The sequence below is a fragment of the Nannospalax galili genome, unplaced genomic scaffold, assembly GCF_000622305.1.
Source record: "Nannospalax galili isolate Female #2095 unplaced genomic scaffold, S.galili_v1.0 scaffold4128, whole genome shotgun sequence".
Taxonomy (NCBI): domain Eukaryota; kingdom Metazoa; phylum Chordata; class Mammalia; order Rodentia; family Spalacidae; genus Nannospalax; species Nannospalax galili.
Window position 1 is genome coordinate 67,609 of NW_008357079.1, and position 20,760 is coordinate 88,368.

Genomic DNA, 20,760 nt, shown 5'->3' on the forward strand with positions numbered 1-20,760 from the left:
TGTAGTATTATTACCTTGTAACACATGCTGTGCTGTACATATGCTATACATATGTTTAAAACAGAACTGATGAGGCTGGAGAGATGGCTCAGCAGTTAAGAGCACTGGCTGCTTTTGTGGAGGACCTGAGTTCAGTTCCCAGCACCTATATGATGGCTAACAACCATCTACAACTAGTTGCAGGGGATCCAACACCATTTCTGGCCTCCGAGGGTATTGCATGGACACAGGTGCCCTTACATGCAGGCAAAAAACTAGAACACATAAAATATAAAAATCAAAAGTGCTGATAACAATGGTGTTATTTGTGCTTTTCATATGAATGTCCTCCAGAGTATATAGAGAGTCCACCTGACATGCATTGCCACTCTAGGTTTAATGTCCCTGAGTGTAGAGTCTACCTGGCATGACCTGTGTCATATTCTGACCCATGGAAGTCAGAGAGGGCATCACACCTCTGGAACTGGAGTCACAGATGGTTGTTAACCACCATGTGAGTGCTAGGGATTGAACACAGGGTCATCTGCAAGAGTAGCTAGTGCTCTTAACTGCTGAGCCATCTCTCCAGCCCCCAACTTTATTCAGCTTTTAATATACATGTACAACTGTGTATAGAATTATTATGGTAAGTGGGACAAAAACATTGAAAGTCAGTCCTGGAGATAATATTGGAAAAGTTTGGAAACAGTATGAGCAGCCACAGCATGGGAATGGTTAAATAGAACACAAAAGAATAATACAGTTGTGTGCTGTGTATGGCACTGGAGGAAAATCAGTAAGACTAAAAGGAAACCAAAAATTAACCAACACATAAAATGGTGCCTTGTGCTCTTGGACGTGGGTAAATCTTAAGCTGTTTTGGAATGGGTCAAAAGGACACACACCAAATTCATGATGCTTTTCTGAGGAGACTGGAGATGACAGAAATCTTAACAGAAATCTATAACTTAACTTACCTCAAAAAGGATTCTATACTGTCAGCTGTTGGAACTTGAGTGTTTTTATTAGTCAGTTTTATTGTTGCTGCTTGACATAAACAGCTTAAAGGAAGAAGTGTGTATTTTGGCTCACAGTTTCCAAGGGTTCAGTCCTCATAGAGCAGGGACAGCATGGTGGGATGAAGCAGCTCACTTCATGGCAGTGAGGTAGCAGAGAAAGAACCAAACAGGAAAAGAGCAGATCAAGATAAACTCCCTAGAGGCATCCCCAGGGAGGACTTCTTCCCAGCCAGGCCCCACTTCCCTATAGTGCTGTGACTTGAATCATTTGTTAGCCCAAAGCCCTCAGGATCTGACTGTCTCTAGAACCCTCCACACAGCACAGAAGTGCCCTCCACTACTTCCTGGAAGAGTGTCCAGTCAACCTGAAAATCAAGATTAACCGTCACAGAGGTTTTTTCTTTTCTATAACATGTAGCAAGTCCTACAAATGAGTAAAATAAGAATATGGGCCATAGATGGTGAACAAGTTCAGGAAGCAGCCAGTTGTTATAGAGAAAATATGAACTTACTTTAGCGGTCAGCAAATACCTGCAGTTCTGCTACTGTGCCCATACTGTGCGAACTCAGAAGCTGAAAGGATCTTTTGCCCAGTAGGAGGCCAACAGTTTGGGAGGACGGAAATATGTGTGGGGAGTAGATTTTGGTGTCAGGGATTGAACCCAGGACCTTGTGTATGCTGGGAAGGTGCTCTGTCACTGAGCTCTATCTCCATTCTGGGAAAGTGCTTTTTTTGGGGGGGGGTCTTTTTGAGACAGGGTCTCCCTGTAGCCCCAGCTGTCCTGGGACTCACTATGCAGACCAGGCTGGCCTCGAACTCACAGAGATCCGCCTGCCTCTGCCTCCCGAGTGCTGGGATTAAAGGCATGTGCCACTATTCCTGGCTTTTTTAAAAAAAAAAAAATTTTTTTTTATTTACTATTTTTTACCTTATGTGTATGAGTGTATTGCTGGCATATATGTGAGTACACCTGGTGCAATGCCCTTTCAGGTCAGAAGATGGCATCAGATCCCCTGGGGAGTTATGGGTGGTTGTTAGCAGCCATGTGGGTGCTGGGATTCGAACCCGGATCCTCTGCAAGAGCAACCAGTGCTCTTAACTGCTGAGCCATCTCTTCAGCCCCTGGGCAAGTGCTTTCTAAGGTTCTATATTTCCTTTACTTGGTTTATAAAAGACACAGATAATTTTCTGAGTCAGGCATGACAGTACATTTCTACAATTTTGGTCCCTGGGAAGCAGAGGTAGGAGGATTGAGAACTCAACCCCACCCTGGACTACAGAGTGAGACTCTTTCTCAAAATTAATAATAATATAGATTATCTAAAATATCAATTGGAGATGAGGTACTATGAGATAAAATCCCAAAGCAATCCTGAAATGTCATTGTAGATGGTAGTTTCTCATGTTTATCTATTAAATCTGCTCTTATGTCTAGATTTTTAGAAAATTCATCTAGGATATCATCATCTGAAAACTCATAGTCTGAGATTTTGCTCACAGTATGAGCTCTCTTGTTTAACAATTGTGAAACCATCTTCTTCCTTTAAAGAATATAATCCCATTTTAAACAGAAATGTTTTGTAGTAAAGAATCGTTATCATTTTTTCTAAGTTATAAAAGCAAAGCAAATAAAGTTTCCGTTCTCTCTGGTCTTTTCCAATTTACTATTTATCCTCAAGTTAGACTTCTTTCTCCTTTTTATGGTCTGGTACAATCAAGCATAGTAATCTTAGAAAACCAGAGGCCTTCCCCTGTCTTACTCCAGCCCTCTGTATGGGCCCACATCCACGCTTTCCCTGTTCCTGCTTTCCTTCGAGCTCCTGAGTTGCATAGCTGAGGAAGGGAGGGATGATCCGTAGACACTGAGCTGATAAACAGTGAGTGGGCACCTTCTTTTCTTTTTAGTAACAAGGCAGAATAGAACAGTATCTCCTTAGGAACAGTCATCTAGAGATAAATGCCAGCCCATCCCCTCAGAAGGTGGAGAAAGGGCTACAAGGAAGCAGGTCATAGGGAGTTCATCGCCCGTCCTAACATCCAGGAACACTATCAGAGAGAAGAAAAATGAGTCCCAGACCAGGGCAGTGGCGCCTCACTGAAATCCTCCTACCTTGTTTTCTTTTATCTCACCAGCACAGAAGGGACAGAAAGCAGGCTTCAGTGGGCAGTGTCCTGGCTGCAAGTCCTGAGCTACATCCTGTTCCTTCCCACTTCGCCTCGTAGTAGAGGGCCTGGGGCAGCAGGGAAAGAACTCGGAAGCAAATAGGCAGCTGCAACTGGAGCCATGGAGAAACCGTGGATCTTACAGAGCAGAGAAAAACCTCAGAGAAAAGCCCAGGAAGCGGAGAGAGGACAGGCCACAGGCACAGACCTGGGTGGAGGGGAGAGGGAATGCTGGGCATGGGAAGGGCTGCTGAGTAGTGTAGAGAGCAGAAAGCTGCAAAGCCTGTCAGAACAGCGAGTAAAGCAGTGGCAGAAGGGAGAGACACAGAGTTTACCAGACCTGCCAGTCTTGGGGGAGGTGGGGGGCAGGTTGGCTCTTCCAGCCTCACCAGGAATCAGGGAGGAAGGAAAGTCACAGGGCAGCAATGGAAACAGACAAGGACATACTCTCCATGATAAGACAAAGCACTGGACCCTCTGTACAGGTTCTGTCTAGAGCAGAACTCCGTTCGTCCGACTGCTCAATCCCTCATCCAGTCATACAGGTATTCATATACACAGAACAGACATGAACAGAGAGCAGAGTAACCAATTTCCAATGGTGCACTAGTTTATCAGATGACCTCAGCCAATGTTTTGGCTGTTGAGAAAGGACTTGGGAAGGTTCCCGTCAAGATCACGTTCCCATTATTAAAGACGAGACCAGACCGGAATAGAATGGAGCCCCAAACCAGAAATAACAGAACTTACCTCCTCGGAGGTCCAGAAGGACTCAGTTTTGGTTTCAGGACCACTCAGCCATCATTCTGGGACTCAGATAAGAGACTGATGGGGCTCTGGAACGTCTCAGAGGTGGCCTCCCCTATGACAGTTCATCAGGCCAGGAAGATCCGGAATGAGGCTGAGCCTGAGTGGCGATCTCATGTGGGCATCACTGAGTGAGATGCACAGAGGAACGCCACATAGTGATGGTTGAATTAAGAGTCCTTTATTAATAGCTCGTGGTCAGAGCGGGGGCTGATGTCCAGAGAACTCCTGACCCGGAGGAGAAGCAGGGCAGGGTATATAAAGCTTAAAAATCACAATTACATCATGCCAAGAGTAAAGCTAATAACTGTAGTTACACCAGACAGGGGTAGGTCAGTTAATAAAGAGGTTTTAAGTTAACAAATTTCAGTTAGTCTGGGTGGGAGGATGTGTTACCTGGCCACTTGTAAGTTTCCCAGTGTTGTAGAAATAGGATTCCCTGAAACTGCACGAGACGTTCCATCTGGGTGACTGCAGTGGGAATGGCTGGGTGAAAACAGGGCAAAGCAAAAGTCAGCTAGAGCAAAATGGAGTGAGTTTTGCCATTTTAGGTGTAAAACAAATACCATGAAGCCACACATGTTCACACATTTATTTATGGACCTAAAAATTAGGTGACAATAGGGTTTGTCAGGTTTTAAGCTTGATGAGTTTGTGGCAAATGATTTAAATGTATCAATGTAAAATTGGAGTTAATATTTATATATTGGCCGTAATGATAAAGAAACTAGAATGTGGGATTATGCTATTAACTATAAATCATTTAGAAATACTTATGCTTTGGCCGGGAGTGGTGGTACACACCTTTGGTCCCAGCACTTGGGAGGCAGAGGCAGACAGATCTCTGTGAGTTCAAGGCCAGCCTGGTCTACATAGTGAGTTCTAGGCCAGCTGGGGCTACAGGGAGACCCTGTCTCAAAAAGACCAAAAAAACCAAGCCACGTTTTAAAGTGTGTCAGTGAAAGAAACTATCAGCATTATCATGAACTATTTTATATTCTAGTGTGAGGTTGTATGTAGGGTTATTGCAAGACCACATGTATCATTCTGTGTGTCTGAGGGGGAGGATAGTTCATACTTAAAGTCTGAATTCAGCTGTTTCATCCTATGAACTATTAATACATTGAAAGTACGTTCACTGTACTTTTTATAGTACTTCTGTACAAGAAATAAATCTGTAGTCATTAAAGAAATATTTTTTAAAAAACTACCAGTTTTTCCAAAAGGCCAACTGGACTTTCTTGAGAATTCTGTCTTGGTGATTGATTTGAGGTGGGGATGATAGAAAAACTAAGAGGAAGCAGGCCAAGGTCTTTCTCCTGTGCTCATCCGTGTCTGAAGCGTGCACGGTTCCTTGGCCATGCCACGTACAAGAAGATAGAGGTATTGCTGTTCATCTCTTTCTGTCTTTTTCCTTCTCAGGAGTATTTCTTGCAAGCAGAGCTGACGAGTAATGTCTTGAAAACGGGAGTGGTCTGCTGCTGTGTGGGGCAGTGCAACAACACCATCCCTGTGGACACCGCCCTCACCATGAAGAAACTGCCTATCACTTATGTACGCTCACCATCTGTAGGATTTAATTCACTTGTGGCCATTTTGTTGCTCATGAACTATGTGCCTCTTTGGGTTTTGGGTGAGGAAGCGAATAGAGAAATTTCTATAAGCTCCTTCGAAGGGCATTTCGTATGGAAAGCAGATAAAGGGGCTGCCTTTGTGAGAGAGATGGACTGACAGAGTCAGGAGGAGTGCTACTACCCGGCCATGCTGAAGCCTTTCATTCTGGGAGATGCAGATGTGACCAAATACTTCAGAGCAGTTACTTACCTGGGGTGCCTGGTTCAGTTTTTCTTGTTCTTTGTCTCTTTCTTCATCATTCTGTACTCAGGCTTGAACCCAAGGTCTCATGCATGTTAATCATGTGCTTCTTCATGTAGTGCTTTCCCCAGTCCCTGGTTCTTTAATCTCTTGACCAGATGGTTGTGGTTACTGCTCTTAAGGAATTTGGTAGCGTTGAATCTACTGTAGATGATAGTGCTGTGGGTTTGCACAGGTGTGACAATGTCAGGGCCTTGGCAGCTGGGACAGTAACTCAGCACCACTTGAGGAGAAACCCTCGTCCTTAGACTGTCCCTCACCTCTTTCTCTTACCCATCATTGCAGAGCAACAGGAAGGAAAGCCAGGGCGGCTACCTGTGCCACTCCTGCGCAGAGCAGCGGATCGGGCCTCTGGCGTTCCTCACTGCCTCCCCAGAGCAGGTGCGCGCCATGGAACGCACTGTGGAAAACATCGTGCTGCCCAGGCACGAGGCCCTGCTCTTCCTGGTCTTCTGAGGCCAAGATAGCCGTGACTCCACGTTCTGAAGACAGCCAGCCAATCTGGGCTGGATTCCTGGTCACTGGAGAGTCTGAGTTCAATCACAGAGCACTTTCTGAGGAAGATTCCAACCAGAGTTGGACCTGCCATTTCTCTATTCCCTACAGATAGCCAGCTCCCACTTGCCTCTCCTCCATATGCATTAGGTCAGGGAAGTGGGGAAGTTCTTTTGATAAAAAAATCATTTTATGTATTTAAACTTTTATTACAAGGTTTCAATTAAACAGGCACACTGGAATGCCACCCTGGTGTCTGGCTTCCGTACTGTCCTCTCTAAGCTTTCTCCTGTCTCTTTCCTGTTTCCTCATTTTAACGGCTTGTCACTTTTCACATGGATAAGACACAGTGGGTCTTTTTCATTTAGGGTTCACAGTTTAAAGAAGGAAGTGACATCATGCACAGAAGACAGACGAAGTAACAGTAGTTATACATCTGTGTCTCCAGAAACCACAGCAAAAACATGCTCATTGCATTGATGTATATGCTTCTAATAGTTGATATTTTGGCTGTTAGCAGGCTTCTGATGCTAGTTGGGTGCACATGGCATCACCTGAGGAATTCACCACATTAGCCTCCAGGTCTTCCAACATCAGATCTTATCAGGAGAATCAGTCTAGTTCCCGTTTGGAGGATATTTTAAGGAGCTCTGACAAAGGCTTCGGTTGTGACGTTGGCAAGGCATGACAGCTATGGGTGGCACCTTTGTGCTTGTGGTGGGATTAGTTACTAGGAAATGAATGGTTCCCAGACGACACCATTGACGTCACCTAGAAGCCGCTCCAGACCTGCGCAGTCAGACAGCTGAGATCAGTGCCTGGCAGCTGGTGGTTAGCAAGTCCTGCAAACGAGCCTGAGGTGATAGATTTGAGATCCTCTCTTTAGAAAAGTTTTTTTAAAAGATTTTTATTTTATGTGTATGAGTGTTTTGCTTGCATGTATGTAAGTACACCACGTGTGCATACCTGGGGCCCAGAGGCCAGAAGAGGGCTTTGGGTCCCCTGGAATGGGGTGAGTGTTGGCCACTATGTGGGTGCTGGGAACCGAACCTAGGTCCTCTGTAAGAGTAGCCAGTACTTTTAACTGCTGAACCATCTCTCCAGCCCTGAAAATGTCTCTGTATTAGGAAGGGAGAGCCAGTTCTTAGTGCTTAGGTGGGTGTGATAATTGTAGACTCTCAATATGACACCCTGTTTTCTGGCTGGTTCTCCATACTACGTTTGTGTAAAGGCAGTGTTGAGTAGGAGTGTGAGGCTCTCGGAGAAATCCAAGAGGAACCATCCGGGAGGCTTTAGCATAAAGTGATCTACAAAAATAACCATGAGTTGGAAATACAGGAATGCGGGCTTCGAGTAACCAGTATGTAGGGAGAGGTGAGATGTTAAGCGGAAGGGCTTTGTGAGGTCATGCTGGGAGAGTGTAAAGGCGCAGCAGTCCAAGAAGTAAGCTGGAGGACAAGCCTTGGCGATGACAGCAGGTTCCAGAGAATGGCCACCATGAGGGAGCTGTAAAAATGGCCATCAACATCTGATGCCCTAAAGAGACGTGAAACAAAGGTGAAATGGTCTCCTTCCTGGATGCTCAGAGTCGGGGGTGAAACGGGGTCTCCTTCCTGGATGCTCAGAGTCGGGGGTGAAACCGGGTCTCCTTCCTGGATGCTCAGAGTCGGGGGTGAAACGGGGTCTCCTTCCTGGATGCTCAGAGTCGGGGGTGAAACGGGGTCTCCTTCCTGGATGCTCAGAGTCGGGGGTGAAACGGGGTCTCCTTCCTGGATGCTCAGAGTCGGGGGTGAAACGGGGTCTCCTTCCTGGATGCTCAGAGTCGGGGGTGAAACGGGGTCTCCTTCCTGGATGCTCAGAGTCGGGGGTGAAACCGGGTCTCCTTCCTGGATGCTCAGAGTCGGGGGGTGAAACCGGGTCTCCTTCCTGGATGCTCAGAGTCGGGGGGGAAACGGGGTCTCCTTCCTGGATGCTCAGAGTCGGGGGTGAAACCGGGTCTCCTTCCTGGATGCTCAGAGTCGGGGGTGAAACGGGGTCTCCTTCCTGGATGCTCAGAGTCGGGGGCGATATTATCGGTGGTAGTTTTGTGAGGCTCACTTGGGCATAGTGGTGCACGTCTGTGTGATCCCAGCATTCCGGAAGCTGAGGCCACAGGGTCAGCGCCAGCCTGCACTATTTGGAGAGCCGGTCAGGCTAGAAGTTAGATGGCGGTGGGCTCATGCTAATGAGGAGCTTCTGGGAATTGGATTGGTTAAATTATACTTGCTTTGTTTTCTCCCGAAAGCCATACTAAAGTGACAGTTGAAACATTTAGTTTCAACAAAAATTTTTCTTTTAAGAGGAAAAATTGGAAGCTGAACAATCTATATCTTTGAGGTCAGAGACTGGCCCGTTCCTTCTCTATGGAGCCCAGCTGGCTTCATGGGGAATAATGACAATAATATAAAAGTTCCTAAGGAAATAGGCCAGCTGGATTACCCAGCGGGCAAGCCCAGAGGCATCAGACCCCTCCCATGGGCTGAAGGTTAAGCTGAACTTCAGACAGTACCTGCTCTTTTTTAAAAATTATTATTTTAATTTTTAATTTCTATTTTTTGTGTATGAGTGTATATGTATGTAAGTGCACCCGTGCCATGCAGTGGCCACAGAGGACAGAAGAGGGCATCAGATCCCCTGGGACTGGAGTTACACAGATGGTTGTTAGCCACTGTGTGCGTGCTGGCAACAGAATCTGGGTCCTCTGCAAGAGCAGTCAGTGCTCTTACCTGCTGAGCCGACTTTCCAAACCCTGTTATTTTGTTTTTTTAAGATGGGTCTCACTATGTAGCCCTGGCTGGTCTGCAACTCACTGTGTAGACGAGACTGGCCTCAGACTCAGAGATCCACCTGCCTCTGCCTCCCAAGGGCTGAGAGTAAAGGTGCGCAGCCCAGTGCCCAGCTCAGTGCCTGCTCTTAACTGCAGCAGTAAGCCAGTAGCTGAGAAGCAGCCTCCATGCTGAAGGTTGGCTATCAAACCAGTCACTACACAGGGGAAGAAGTGTGTGAGTAGCCTTAACACAGAGGATAAAAGACAGTACACAGTAGTGCGTCCTTGAAATAACAGGATCAGTGTTTGTGCACGTCCGTGTGTGTGTGTGTAGGAGAGTAAATATTTGATGACAAAGATGAAGGAAATGAAAAAGCCTGATAGAATTGTAGAAAGTTTAAAAAAAAAAATCCGAAAGATTAAATAAAAATAAGTAGGCACTCAGGCAGAGGCAGGTGGATCTCTGTGAGTTCAAGGCCAGCCTGGTCTACATAGTGTGTTCCAGGACAGCTAGGGCTACAGAGAGACCCTGACTCAAAAAGACAGAAAAAATAAAAAATAAAAAGTAGGACCAGTTAAAAAAGTTGAACTTCTCTGGGTGTAGTGACACATACCTTTAATGCTAGCGCTCGGTAGTCAGAGGCAGGCAGATCTCTCTGAGTTCAAGGACAGCAGGGTCTATATAGCGAGTTCCGGGCCAGCCGGGGCTACAGAGAGACCCTGTCTCAAAAAGGAACCCCCCCCCCAAAAAAAAGTTGAACTTCATTTGTCCATTAAAGAGGTGTGTCAGAAAGAGAAAATAGAAAACAGAGGCTAGGAAGCTTCAAACAAGAAAGTTTATGTTTGAGAATGTTGCTAGTGTTTGACCAGCGTCCATGAGGCCCAGGGTTCCGTCCCCAACAACACATAAACCAGGAGTGGTGCACACCTGTAATCTCAGCACTGAGGATGTGGAGGCAGGAGGATCAGAGGTTCAGGCTCATCAGCTGCATAATGAATTTGTGGGCAACCTAGGATACATGAAACTGTCAGAAAAGAAAATAATTGAGAATCAGTGATAGTTTCTAGATTAAAAGTGTGCATCAATACTCAACAAAACCTCCTGAGTATGTTGTGTCAGGACACCTTGAGTGTATTGTGAACATTTCAGAATAGTGGAGATGGATCCAGACATAGAAAGAAAAAAGTTTTGTCCAAAATCAAAACGTCTTCAGATACTGTAACAGGACACTCATGATTTTTTTTAAGCCTAGCTGCCTCCTTCATGGGCCACTAGATATAACCAGAGGTCCCCTTTGCAAAGCCTTCTTGGTCGACTTGGTCTGGATGATGTGGGCATTGCTCGAGTTCTCCTTGTGTCCTCTGCCATTTATTACAACAGAGTTGTAGCTGGTCAGTTTACCTGTGTCCCCCTGACTTTGGGACCTCTTGGAGATACCACTTGTCTTCTGCTGTCTGTGTCTTATGTTCTAACCCAGCAAGTCATTCCAAGGTTAGTCTACTGACAAAGTGGTGCGTGTACATGTAAGCAGGCTTGGATGGTGGGGGTGGGGCATATCCTGCTCCTTTCTGAGCAAGTCATAAAAGCAAAGACTGATAAATTTGACTATAGAAATATCAGTTTGGCAAAACAGGAGCCCAAAGACAAAGAGCAAACTACTGGGAAAGTTATCTGCAGCTTTTAGAAGAGTAATTCCCCTAACACACAAGATTGTGTGTGTGTGTGTGTGTGTGTGTAAGACAGGGGGGAGAGAGAGAGCGAGAGATTGATTACAGGCATGCACTGTCACCTGGCTTTTTTTGTGCTGCTGGGTTCAAACAGTGTCGTGAAACCAAGTATGGAAGGCCAGTAATATAGGCTTAGAAAGAATTTACTAAGGTGGGAGCAAACAGAATCTGCTGAACTAGGTTGCAGGGCTGCAGCAGGCAAGGTCCAGAGGGATGGTGCAGCTGAGACAAACAGCAGTTGAGAGGGAAGTTACTGGTGTCATCGTGGTTCTCCGGTGTGGACCCATATCTGAGGGGACAGGCACACCTCTGTTACCTTGTCACACATAGTAAATTTTACAGCCTACATTGTTTTTCTTGAGACTAGCCATTTTTAAAATTTAAAAATAGTTTATGAGCATTGCTTTCTTTTAGAAGTGATTACACTGAAAGATTGTATAGGTTGGAGAGTTTGGAAAGGGAGTTGGTGGTAAACTCAGGAACAGTGACAGATTTCACATTGTTGAAGCTTGGCAGTAGAGTTTTGTCAGTATACAATATTAAAACTTATAGTAGACATAGTATTTTGAAATTATATTCTAAGATATAATTACGTATTTTGTAGTTTGAGAATTGTATCAGCTTAGTTACATTCAGGCAATACACTCATGCACAGAATAAAAATAATAAAATGTTTCTAAAAAGAAAAATAATGGAAAAACCTCTTGGTACCTGGTAATGGGAGCGGTCCGATGTCAAGGCCTTGGTACCCAGGGCCACCTGTGGAATGAGGACCACAGCTGGCCCTCAGGGGAGGTGGGAGGTCTGTTCTAGAGAATCAGTCCTCCCAAGACTGGAATCTGCAAATAAGAGGCCTACTCTGCCCCAGCTCTAGGTTCATAGGTGGGAACCACAGCTCCAAGTTGATAGGAGGGAGCCACAACTCTGGCTCACTGGGGGGACCATAGTTGGAGGCTGATGGGAGGGCACTACAGCCCCAGGTCAAAGAATCATGGGATTCTAATCCTAGTGGAATCAATAGAGTAAGGACATTTGTCTTAGCTTCTTCCGTGCACACCTTTTGACCATTGTGCTGGACAGCTTTAGTTGTCAACTTGACACACCTGGGTGGAGGCAGCTTCAATTGGGGAATTGTCTCCATTCGACTGGCCTGTGGCCATGTCTGTGGGGTATTTTCTTGATTTTTGAGTGATGTGGGAGGGCCCAGCCCACTGTGGGTGGTGCCACCCCAGGGCAATTTGTTCTGTATTATATAAAAAAGCAGGCTGAGTATGGGCCAGGGGAGCAAGCCAGTAAGCAGCGTTCCTCCATGGCCTGTGCTTCATTCAGCTCCTGCCTCAGGGTTCCTGCCCTGAGTTCCTACCTTGGGCTCCCTCCATGATGGACTGTGACCTGGGAGATGTAAGACAAATAAACCCTTTCCTCCCCAAGTTGGTATTGGTCAGTCTTTTGTCACAGCAATCGAAGGCAAACCAGAACACCCATGTTAGCCTTTCTCCTGAAACTACTGGAACATGTAATTCATTGACAGGAGGGAACAAGCCAAGATTGAAGAGGGTGCCCCCAAGAAGGGCAGATGGAGAGAATGCCAAGGTACACCATATGAGGAATGCACCAAACCACCTTGGAATAGGTCCTGCCGCTTGAGGATGAACTTTATAGAATACCAGACATTCCTGAACAGAACCGTAGGTGATGGAGACAACAGGCTGGAGTTGGTCAATTTTTTTTTTTTTCAAGGCAAGTCCTTCAGAAAGACCTGGCCCCAGAGTATGAGAACAGGCCACCAAAGGTAGAAAGTGCCTTGAAACCAAAGAAAGGCAGGTAAAATGAGGATTGTGTGAAGATCAGTTTTCTGGGGACTTTCAGATTATTGGGCAGCAAGCAGCAAGACAAGTGTCTGTCCGCTCAAGGCAGGAGAGGTATGTGCTAAGACACAGTGGCCAACCGGAAAGCATTGGGCCTTTCTCAAAAACTGATGTGCTCAAATGTTAGCACAGAAGCAGTCTGTACACCAGTGGCTTGGATAGCACTCAGTTATCTTAATGATTTGGTTTGCCCTATGGGGTTTGGGAAGGTTGTCAGGGGTTGGTTACTTGGTCAGCAAAACGGCGGTTACAACCAAGGTGGCTGTAGTTACGTCAAGTTGGAGCTCTACTGCAACTCTTAATAGTTTGGGAGATAATAGATCATGCAGAGGAGAAGTGACCATGGTTTATTGCCCAGCCTAGCTGTGTATGACGGAAGTTTAGTAGGCTTCCCTTTTTTTTGAGACAGGATCCTATGGGCTCAAACACACTAATCCTTGAACTCCTGATCTGCCTCTGTCTGCTTAGTGCTGGGATTATATGCATGTGCCACCGTGCCCAGCTGGGTTTCTGGAGCCTTAATAGTGTCTCCATGTGTATGGGAAGTGGAGAGTGTATGGACTTGGGAGGGGATGGACTAAATCAAGCAAACCAACCTCCACAGTAGGAGGTCAGTTCTAATTGAAACTACCAAGTTGAATATCTTCTTTTGAGAAACTAGGCATCAGGGCACATGGCTGCAATCCCTGGACTTGGCAGGCGGAGAAGGATCAGGAGTTTAAGGCCAGTCTTGGCTATATAGCAAGTTTGAGGCTAGCCTGGGTTACATGAAACACTGTGTCAACTAAAACAACAAAACTTGAAAATTTTTCTTGAATGTCAGGCCCTTGGAACTTTGCAAATGCAAGAAATTTATCAAGTTTACATCGTGGAAAAGGGGGGATGGAAGGTGCAGGGAGAGAGGAAGGTGGTTTGATGGCGAGTGGGAGGGGTCAAGACATAGGAAGCAAGGCAGAAGCTCACTGTATGGGGTTGGAAAGCCTGTCTACACCTCACTATAATTTCTTTTATATAAACACAGATGCTCTGCTAATACAACATTCACAAACCATAAAGGAGTAAGATGTTTAAATACCAGTGTAATAACAAATGGGCTGAAGATACGGCTCAGCAGTTAAGAGCACTGACTGTTCTTGCAGAGGACCCAGGTTTGGTTCCCAGAACCCACTGGCTAACAACCATCCATAACTCCAGTTCCAGGGGATCCAATGTCCTCTCCTGACCTCTGGGGGCATTGTACCACTCATGGTACCCTTACATACATTCACGCAAAACACTCATGCATAATATATGTATGCATAATATATGTATGCATATATATATATAAACAGCAAGTCACATCCAAGGTCAAGGAGATTGGGACAGATTAGAATCCCACAGTGGGAAGGGCATCTTTTCTTGGTGAAGACAAGTTCAAGGTGTCCTCCTAGGTGACAGGGTCCAGGTGTAGCAGTGTCTCAAGTCCCCCTTGTTGAGGATCATGACAGGCACTCCATTCAAGGGGAGGCATGCCTGGCGCTCTTCAGACAGGTCAAAACTCAAAATCTAGATAATGGAAGGTAAAGGACTTTTCCATTCCTGGATACTCGTCATCAAAAGCAGACACAGAGCTTTTTACTCTAAGAGTCTTGGTGGTCTTTTCACAGTGAAGGCTGGTTGTCTTTGTTTGAGACGTCTATTAGTCTTCACTCTATTCCCTGTGATTCTGTTAGCTGCTTCCAAAGCCTGTCTACCAGCTTTCGGTTAGACTGGTGACTGTTTTGCCACCCTCTGGAACTGAAACCTGCGATTTCCCATCTAAGGTATCAACTGGACCACAGCTTCAGCTTGTCCTTAGGGGGCCACACCAATACCTAGTTCTCCATTATCCTTATCAACAAAGATCAGGGTAGCCACCCCGGATTACTCCACATCACCCTCGCAGCCAGGCTCAACCAAGACGGTCGAATAATTTTTATTTTTCAAATGAAGTCAGTAATGCGATTATCCAGAGAGACTGCTGAAGTTTGCGACAGATGTTGAATGGAACAGAAGATATTGGCAAGTACCAGACCGGTAGGCAGGGTTAGCACAGTTAAACGTTACCTACTTCCTGTGGGTATGTGGGCTCTTGCTAGAAGCTTGGCTGTGGGAGCAGAGATGATGTGATAAGACTGAAACAGTTTCATAAATGAAGGGCAAAGAACAAGGCCGTGTGGCCATCCTGTGCAGGAAGCAAGGTCGTTGCACATGCTCCCCCGTGCTTGTTTCCTGTAATGGCATCTGATCTTCCTCTGGGAGCAACTAACTGGATTACAAGGATTTGACACCTTTGGAGTCACATCTGTGATTTAATATTTTTCTCCAAGCCTGATTCATCAGCTCTTCTCTAATCACCCTACACCTCTGGGGTTTTAGGAATGTGGTGTCTATTGAGCCTAGAAGCCGATGACTTTGAACAGGTATAGGTAAAGTGGCCCAGGAGGTGGCAGGCCAGGGGTTCCTACAGCTTACTCTCCCAGACCTTATTATATACACACGCTTTTCTAAGGTCTCTCAGAGCATCTCAGCCCACATAGATGCACCTGCTTCCTTAGCATGGGGTGGGGGTGGGGGGCTCTTCCTTTTTTCTTTGGCTACTTTAATTGTAGATTCTCCAAGAAAATTTACATCTCCCAGAGTAGCTGTCCCTGTATTCTTCCTCTCCAACAGTTTTTGTATATTTGATGTCATTAGAGGCCTGGCCTAAGAGGTGGGATTGATACAGAGCTTCAACTCAAGGAGTGGCCAACACCACATCAACATCTGTGAGCCAAAATAAATCCTTCCTCTCCCCTCCCTTCCTCTCTCCTCTCTCTGTCACTCTTCCCTCATTCACTCTTTCCATCCCTTCTCTCATCCCTTCCTTCCCCTCCCCTCTCCTCTCCGTCTTTCCACAGACTCTCACTATGTAGTCCCGGCTGCCCTTGAACTTGCAACCCTCCCTGTATTGGCCTCTCAAGTGCTAGGATTACAGGTGTGCACCACCATGCCTGTTTTTTTGTTTGCTTTTGTAAATCTATATTTCAGTGGTTCTGAAGGTTTTAAAGTAATCATTTTTCCAATGTACACTGCCCTAGTCTGGACCCACAGTGACCAGGTCACTGATGGTCTCACACGGGAGACTCTCTGCCCTGCCCTTCTTTACTCCCCCAGTTCCACCTTGTAGGATCTGTTAAGAGACCTTTCTTTCTCTTTTTCTTTCTTTCTTTCTCTTTCTTTCTTTCTTTCTTTCTTTCTTTCTTTCTTTCTTTCTTTCTCTCTCTCTCTCTCTCTCTCTCTCTCTCTCTCTCTCTCTCTCTCTCTCTCTTCTTGTTTTCTTTCCTCCCTATACATAAATTATATTTTTTACCTGTTACTTCTTTGTGGTTAAACAACATGTATATATTTCCACACTGGATGCCAAATCTGACCTGGAACTCACTATGTGGACCAGGCTGACCTTGAACTCACAGAGATCCGCCTGCCTCTGCCTCCCAAGTGCTGGGACTAAAGGCCTGCGCCAAGCTCGCAAGATCCTGCTCTCTAACTCCAGTTGAGTAGCAGGGTATTTTGTGCAAACCCAAGGGCATCAGACAGAAAGTGTGATGATTTCACTTAGAAGTCAGAGCAGGGGTAGCAGCCGGGGCTCATCGCGGATACCTAGCATCACTGGTAAGAAAGAACCCAGGAGCTTCTTCCTGGCATACTTCAAGTCGGCGTTCGGCGTTCTCCCAGGCTGTTGTCAGCAGTCTGCAACACTTGAGGCATGACATTCCCAGAAGCCGTCCCTAGCTGATCTTGCATCTCATTGGCCAGAATTGGGTCACCTGCCCATTACTGAACCAATCACCAGCAAGGAGGTAAAATCATCCCCTTCTTTTCTGGAGTTTGTGGTGAGTTCCCACACCCTTCAAAGCACTGAAATTCATGCTAATAAACTGAATAGACAGCTCTTAAAAGACTACAAATAGCCATTAAATAAATGAAAAAAATATTCAACACCTTTAGCCATTTTAGAAATGCAAAACTATGTTAAGATTCCATCTCTGTTGGAGAGATGGCTCAGCAGTTAAAAGCACTAACTGCTCTTGCAGACAATCTGGGTTCGGTTCCTAGCACCCTAGATCTGTTAAGAACTATCTGTGACTCCAGTTCCAGGGGTTCTGACGCCATCTTCTGGTCTCTGCAGGCATTGCATGATATGGGTGCACTCACATACATGCAAGCACACACTCATACAAATTAAATAAATAAACAATTTTTTTTAAAGATAATGTCTTACAGGCATGGTCAGAGGCTAACCTAATCTACATAACCCTTACAGGTGTGCTTGGTGCCTTGTCTTCAATGTGATTTTTAGGTCCTGTCAAATTGACAGCTCCAACTATCACTTTATGGCTGGTGGAAATGTAAACAAGTGCAGTTACTATGGAAATCAGTATGCAGGAGCCTCTAAAAAGGTAAAACTGGGGCTGGAGAGTTGGCTCAGCAGTTAAGAGCACTGACTGCTCTTGCAGAGGACCCAGGTTCAATTCCCAGCACCCACATGCCGGCTAACAACCATCCTAACTCCAGTTCCAGGGGATCTGAGGCCCTCTTCTGACCTCCGTGGGCACTGCACGACACAGGTACACTTACACACATGCAGGCAGTATACTCATACACATAAAATAAAAATAATAAATAACCATAAAAGCAAAACTAAAACCATATGAGCCAGCTACACCACTCCTGAGTATATGCCTGAAGGAATCTAAGACTAAACAAAGATGTCTACACTCACTGCAGTACTATTCATAACAGCCAAGTTGTGGTATCAGCCGAGATGCCTGTTAACAGATGAACGCTTATACAAAGTGCATACAAACACAATGGAGTTTTACTGAGCCTTAAAGCAGAGTGAAATCATGTCGTTTTCAGGAGAATGGATAGAATTGAGCTAGTTACACAAAATAGGTCAGACTTAGACAAATACTCTGAATATAAATTTAAAAAACTACAACACACACACACAAAACACCCCCATATAAAACATGAAAATGCCAGATGTGGTAGCACAGGTTTGATCTCAGTGCTGGGGCACAGAGATGAGAGGATCCCTGGAACTCTCTGGTCAGCTGCTCGAAGCCTAATTGATGAATTCCAGGCCAATAAGAAACCCTGTCTCAAAGAAGGTGGGTGGCATTCCTATGGATGACACCTTTGGTTGTCCTCTGGCCTCCATACACATGAGCATGTGTTCCTGCACACACATACACACACACACACACACACACACACACACACACACTCACAAAGGGGCAGGGTAGGTAGCAGCTGATACCTGATATTCCAGTATATAGAATGTCTCCCTGAAGAAATGAATCAATATTAAGTGCTTCCACCTTGTAGATACCTTATTAGGCACTTGGGTTTCCTATGCCTGACAATCAGAGGATGATAACTTCCTTGCAGAGGATGGAGCAGGCTGTACAGAGGGATTGGTCCAGGATTGCTATTCAGTATCACAGAGTGACGCTTGGGTGAAAACTCAAGCTGAATCCCAGAACCAAGATATTTCCACTACCACCACATGAAGAGTTGGAATTAGAATGTTTCAAAAAAAAAGGCGGGGGGGATCACAGGGTCATTTTGTCCTGAAGCATGTGAGTCCTCACTGGGATACAGTTAGTGCAAAGGGGATTTTGAAGATTACTTGTTTTGTAATTCGTACTTTGAGCTTTTTGCCCAGAGATGGGAAGAAATTACTCTAGAAAGGGAAGCACCCATATTCATTGTAAAGAATGTCTACCAGAGGGAACCAAAGACACAGGGCTGGAATCTTAAGGTTCTGCTAATTGTAAGTTCTTGCAAAACCTTTGCTGATTAAGACTGCTTTTGTTCCAGGTTTATTTAGCAGTTCTTAAGCAGCCCTCCTAGCAGCCTGCTGAAATGGTGCTTATTCCTCAGTCTTCTGCTCTGTCGTCCCCTGATTTGATGGATGGATGGATGTGCACTGGTTAGTTTTTGTCAGCTTAACACAAATGAAAGTCACCTAGAAATCTTCTCTATCAGACCACCTGTGGCCATGTCTGTGAGGCAGTTTTGTTGTCGTTGTTTTGAGATACAGTCTCCCTGTAGCCTCAGCTGGCCTGAAACTCACTAGTAGGCCAGGCTGGCCTTGAACTTAGAGATCCACCTGCCTCTGCCTTTTGAGTGCTGGGATTAAGGACACACACCATCATGCCTGGCCTATGAGGCATTTTCTTGATTGCTAATAGACTATAGGAGGGCTCAGCCTACTGTGGGCAGTACCATCCCTAGGTGGTGAGCCTGGATTATGTAAGAAAGGTACGTGAGCAAACCAGAAACAGCGCAGTAAGCAGCGTTCCTCTATGATCTCTGCCTGAGTTCCTGCCTCCAGGTTCCCACCCTGCTTGAGTTCCTGCCTTGACTTCCCTCAGTAATGGACTGTGACTGGGACATGTAAGTAAAATAAAGCTTTCCTCCTCAAGTTGCTTTTGGTTAGTGTTTTCTCACTGCAACATAAAGCAAATTAAGACAGTACGTATCCATGCATGCATGTATCACACAAGTCTCCTTCATAACCTGGGCTGGACTTGAACTCTTGATCTTCTTTCCTCAGTCCCCCGGGTTTGGGATTACAGGTATGTCCCACTTCAGTCCATCACTTATTAGTCCAATTGCGCTTTCTTTCCTGAACGTGACACTTTCCTGTTTGCCTTTGCCTTTGTCACTCCTCCAGTTTATAATGTCCCCTGTGAAGAGCTGTAGGCTCTGGTCACTGGAAGGGTTCCAGAGGCCTGCCAAATCTACCTTGGGCCTGAGAGCTTTAACATTGGATGCATTTAAAGGCTGGGAATTCTGGCATTATGGGCTTGAGAATTCTACGTCTTATTACAGTAGGGTCACAGCATTCAAGGGCTGTATGAAGGATTTGTTTGTTTGTTTTATCAACACAGGGTCTCCCTGCAACACCAGGTGGCCTGGAACCTGCTATGTAGACCAGGGTGGCCTCAGTCTTACAGAGATCCACCTACTTCTGCCTCCCAAGTTCTGGGATTAAAGGCATGGACCACCACACCTGGCTCTGTGTTAAAGTTTTAATGGCAGAAGGTGCCACCTGCTGTTGCTTGGTACTGTCTGTTGTCATCACCCACTGCTGCTGAAAGTCAAGGATTACAACAGCTATCAAGTGCAGGGGTCACTGGTAGTTTAAAGCCCAGCACGATAAGCCTCTAACCTGAGCACCTAAAGCCACGTCTCTGGCTTATAAACCTTGGAGCAATAGGCCTCCTAGCTCTCAGGGCTTGGAGTTATGAGCTTCTGGTTTGTACAGTCCATTCCTTCGGCTTTGAACACTCAAGAGCCCAGGACTGGCAGCACCCTCAGCTAATTGAAAGCAAGGAATTAATAGACACAGGCCACTGTGCTTCCCTCATTCTGTATCCAACAGCCCTGAGCATTAAGTGAGAGGCTCTAATAGGCTCAGCTTGGATGCCCACATTGGTGGAAGCAAGGAGGAGGTTCTTAAATTAGTGGGCAACGAGGTACTCCAATAATGTAGAGGCTCCCCAGAACTGGAGAGGAGGGAGTGCTACATCCTGACTAATAACACAAGTAAATGTGAGGATTTGTAGTCCGGCGCTTTTCTACTATCTAAAGAGGGGCATGAAAAGAAGACAGCGAAAGAGTTTTATCCCTTGATAAAGGTGAAATAGAAAAGAGGAAGAACAGTCAGTGCGCCTAATTTTTTTCCCACGTCTAATACCGTGGAAGGCAAGAAACGAAGGGAAATGGACCACAAATTAGGTTTGTAGTCAGCAAAAGTCACCTGGGCTGAAGGTTTAACACCTGTAGGATTTTCAAGTCCTTTGGAATCACGTGTACCTTGCCGGTGGATCCAGACTGGCCAATATACAGCAAAGGAGGTCGTATGAGTCAGTTTCTGGCCTAGATACTTGAAGGGGTCTGACAGTTTCTACTTTGCTTCATTCACTATGTAAGCAGCCTAACTAG

At 45.7% G+C, this 20,760-nt stretch overlaps 1 protein-coding gene across 2 annotated transcripts in view; it reads left to right on the forward strand.

Annotated features, from left to right (window-relative positions):
• Nucleotides 1-6,603, forward strand: part of Fbh1 (F-box DNA helicase 1) — a 62,167-nt gene extending 55,564 nt beyond the window's left edge. For both annotated transcript variants that reach the window (XM_029557149.1, XM_008855047.1), the window contains exons 20-21: nt 5,392-5,523; nt 6,130-6,603. In XM_029557149.1, coding sequence (XP_029413009.1) covers nt 5,392-5,523; nt 6,130-6,300 — 303 coding nt within the window. In that variant the 3' untranslated portion in view covers nt 6,301-6,603. The remainder of the gene's footprint in view (nt 1-5,391; nt 5,524-6,129) is intronic.
• Nucleotides 6,604-20,760: the final 14,157 nt, after the last annotated feature.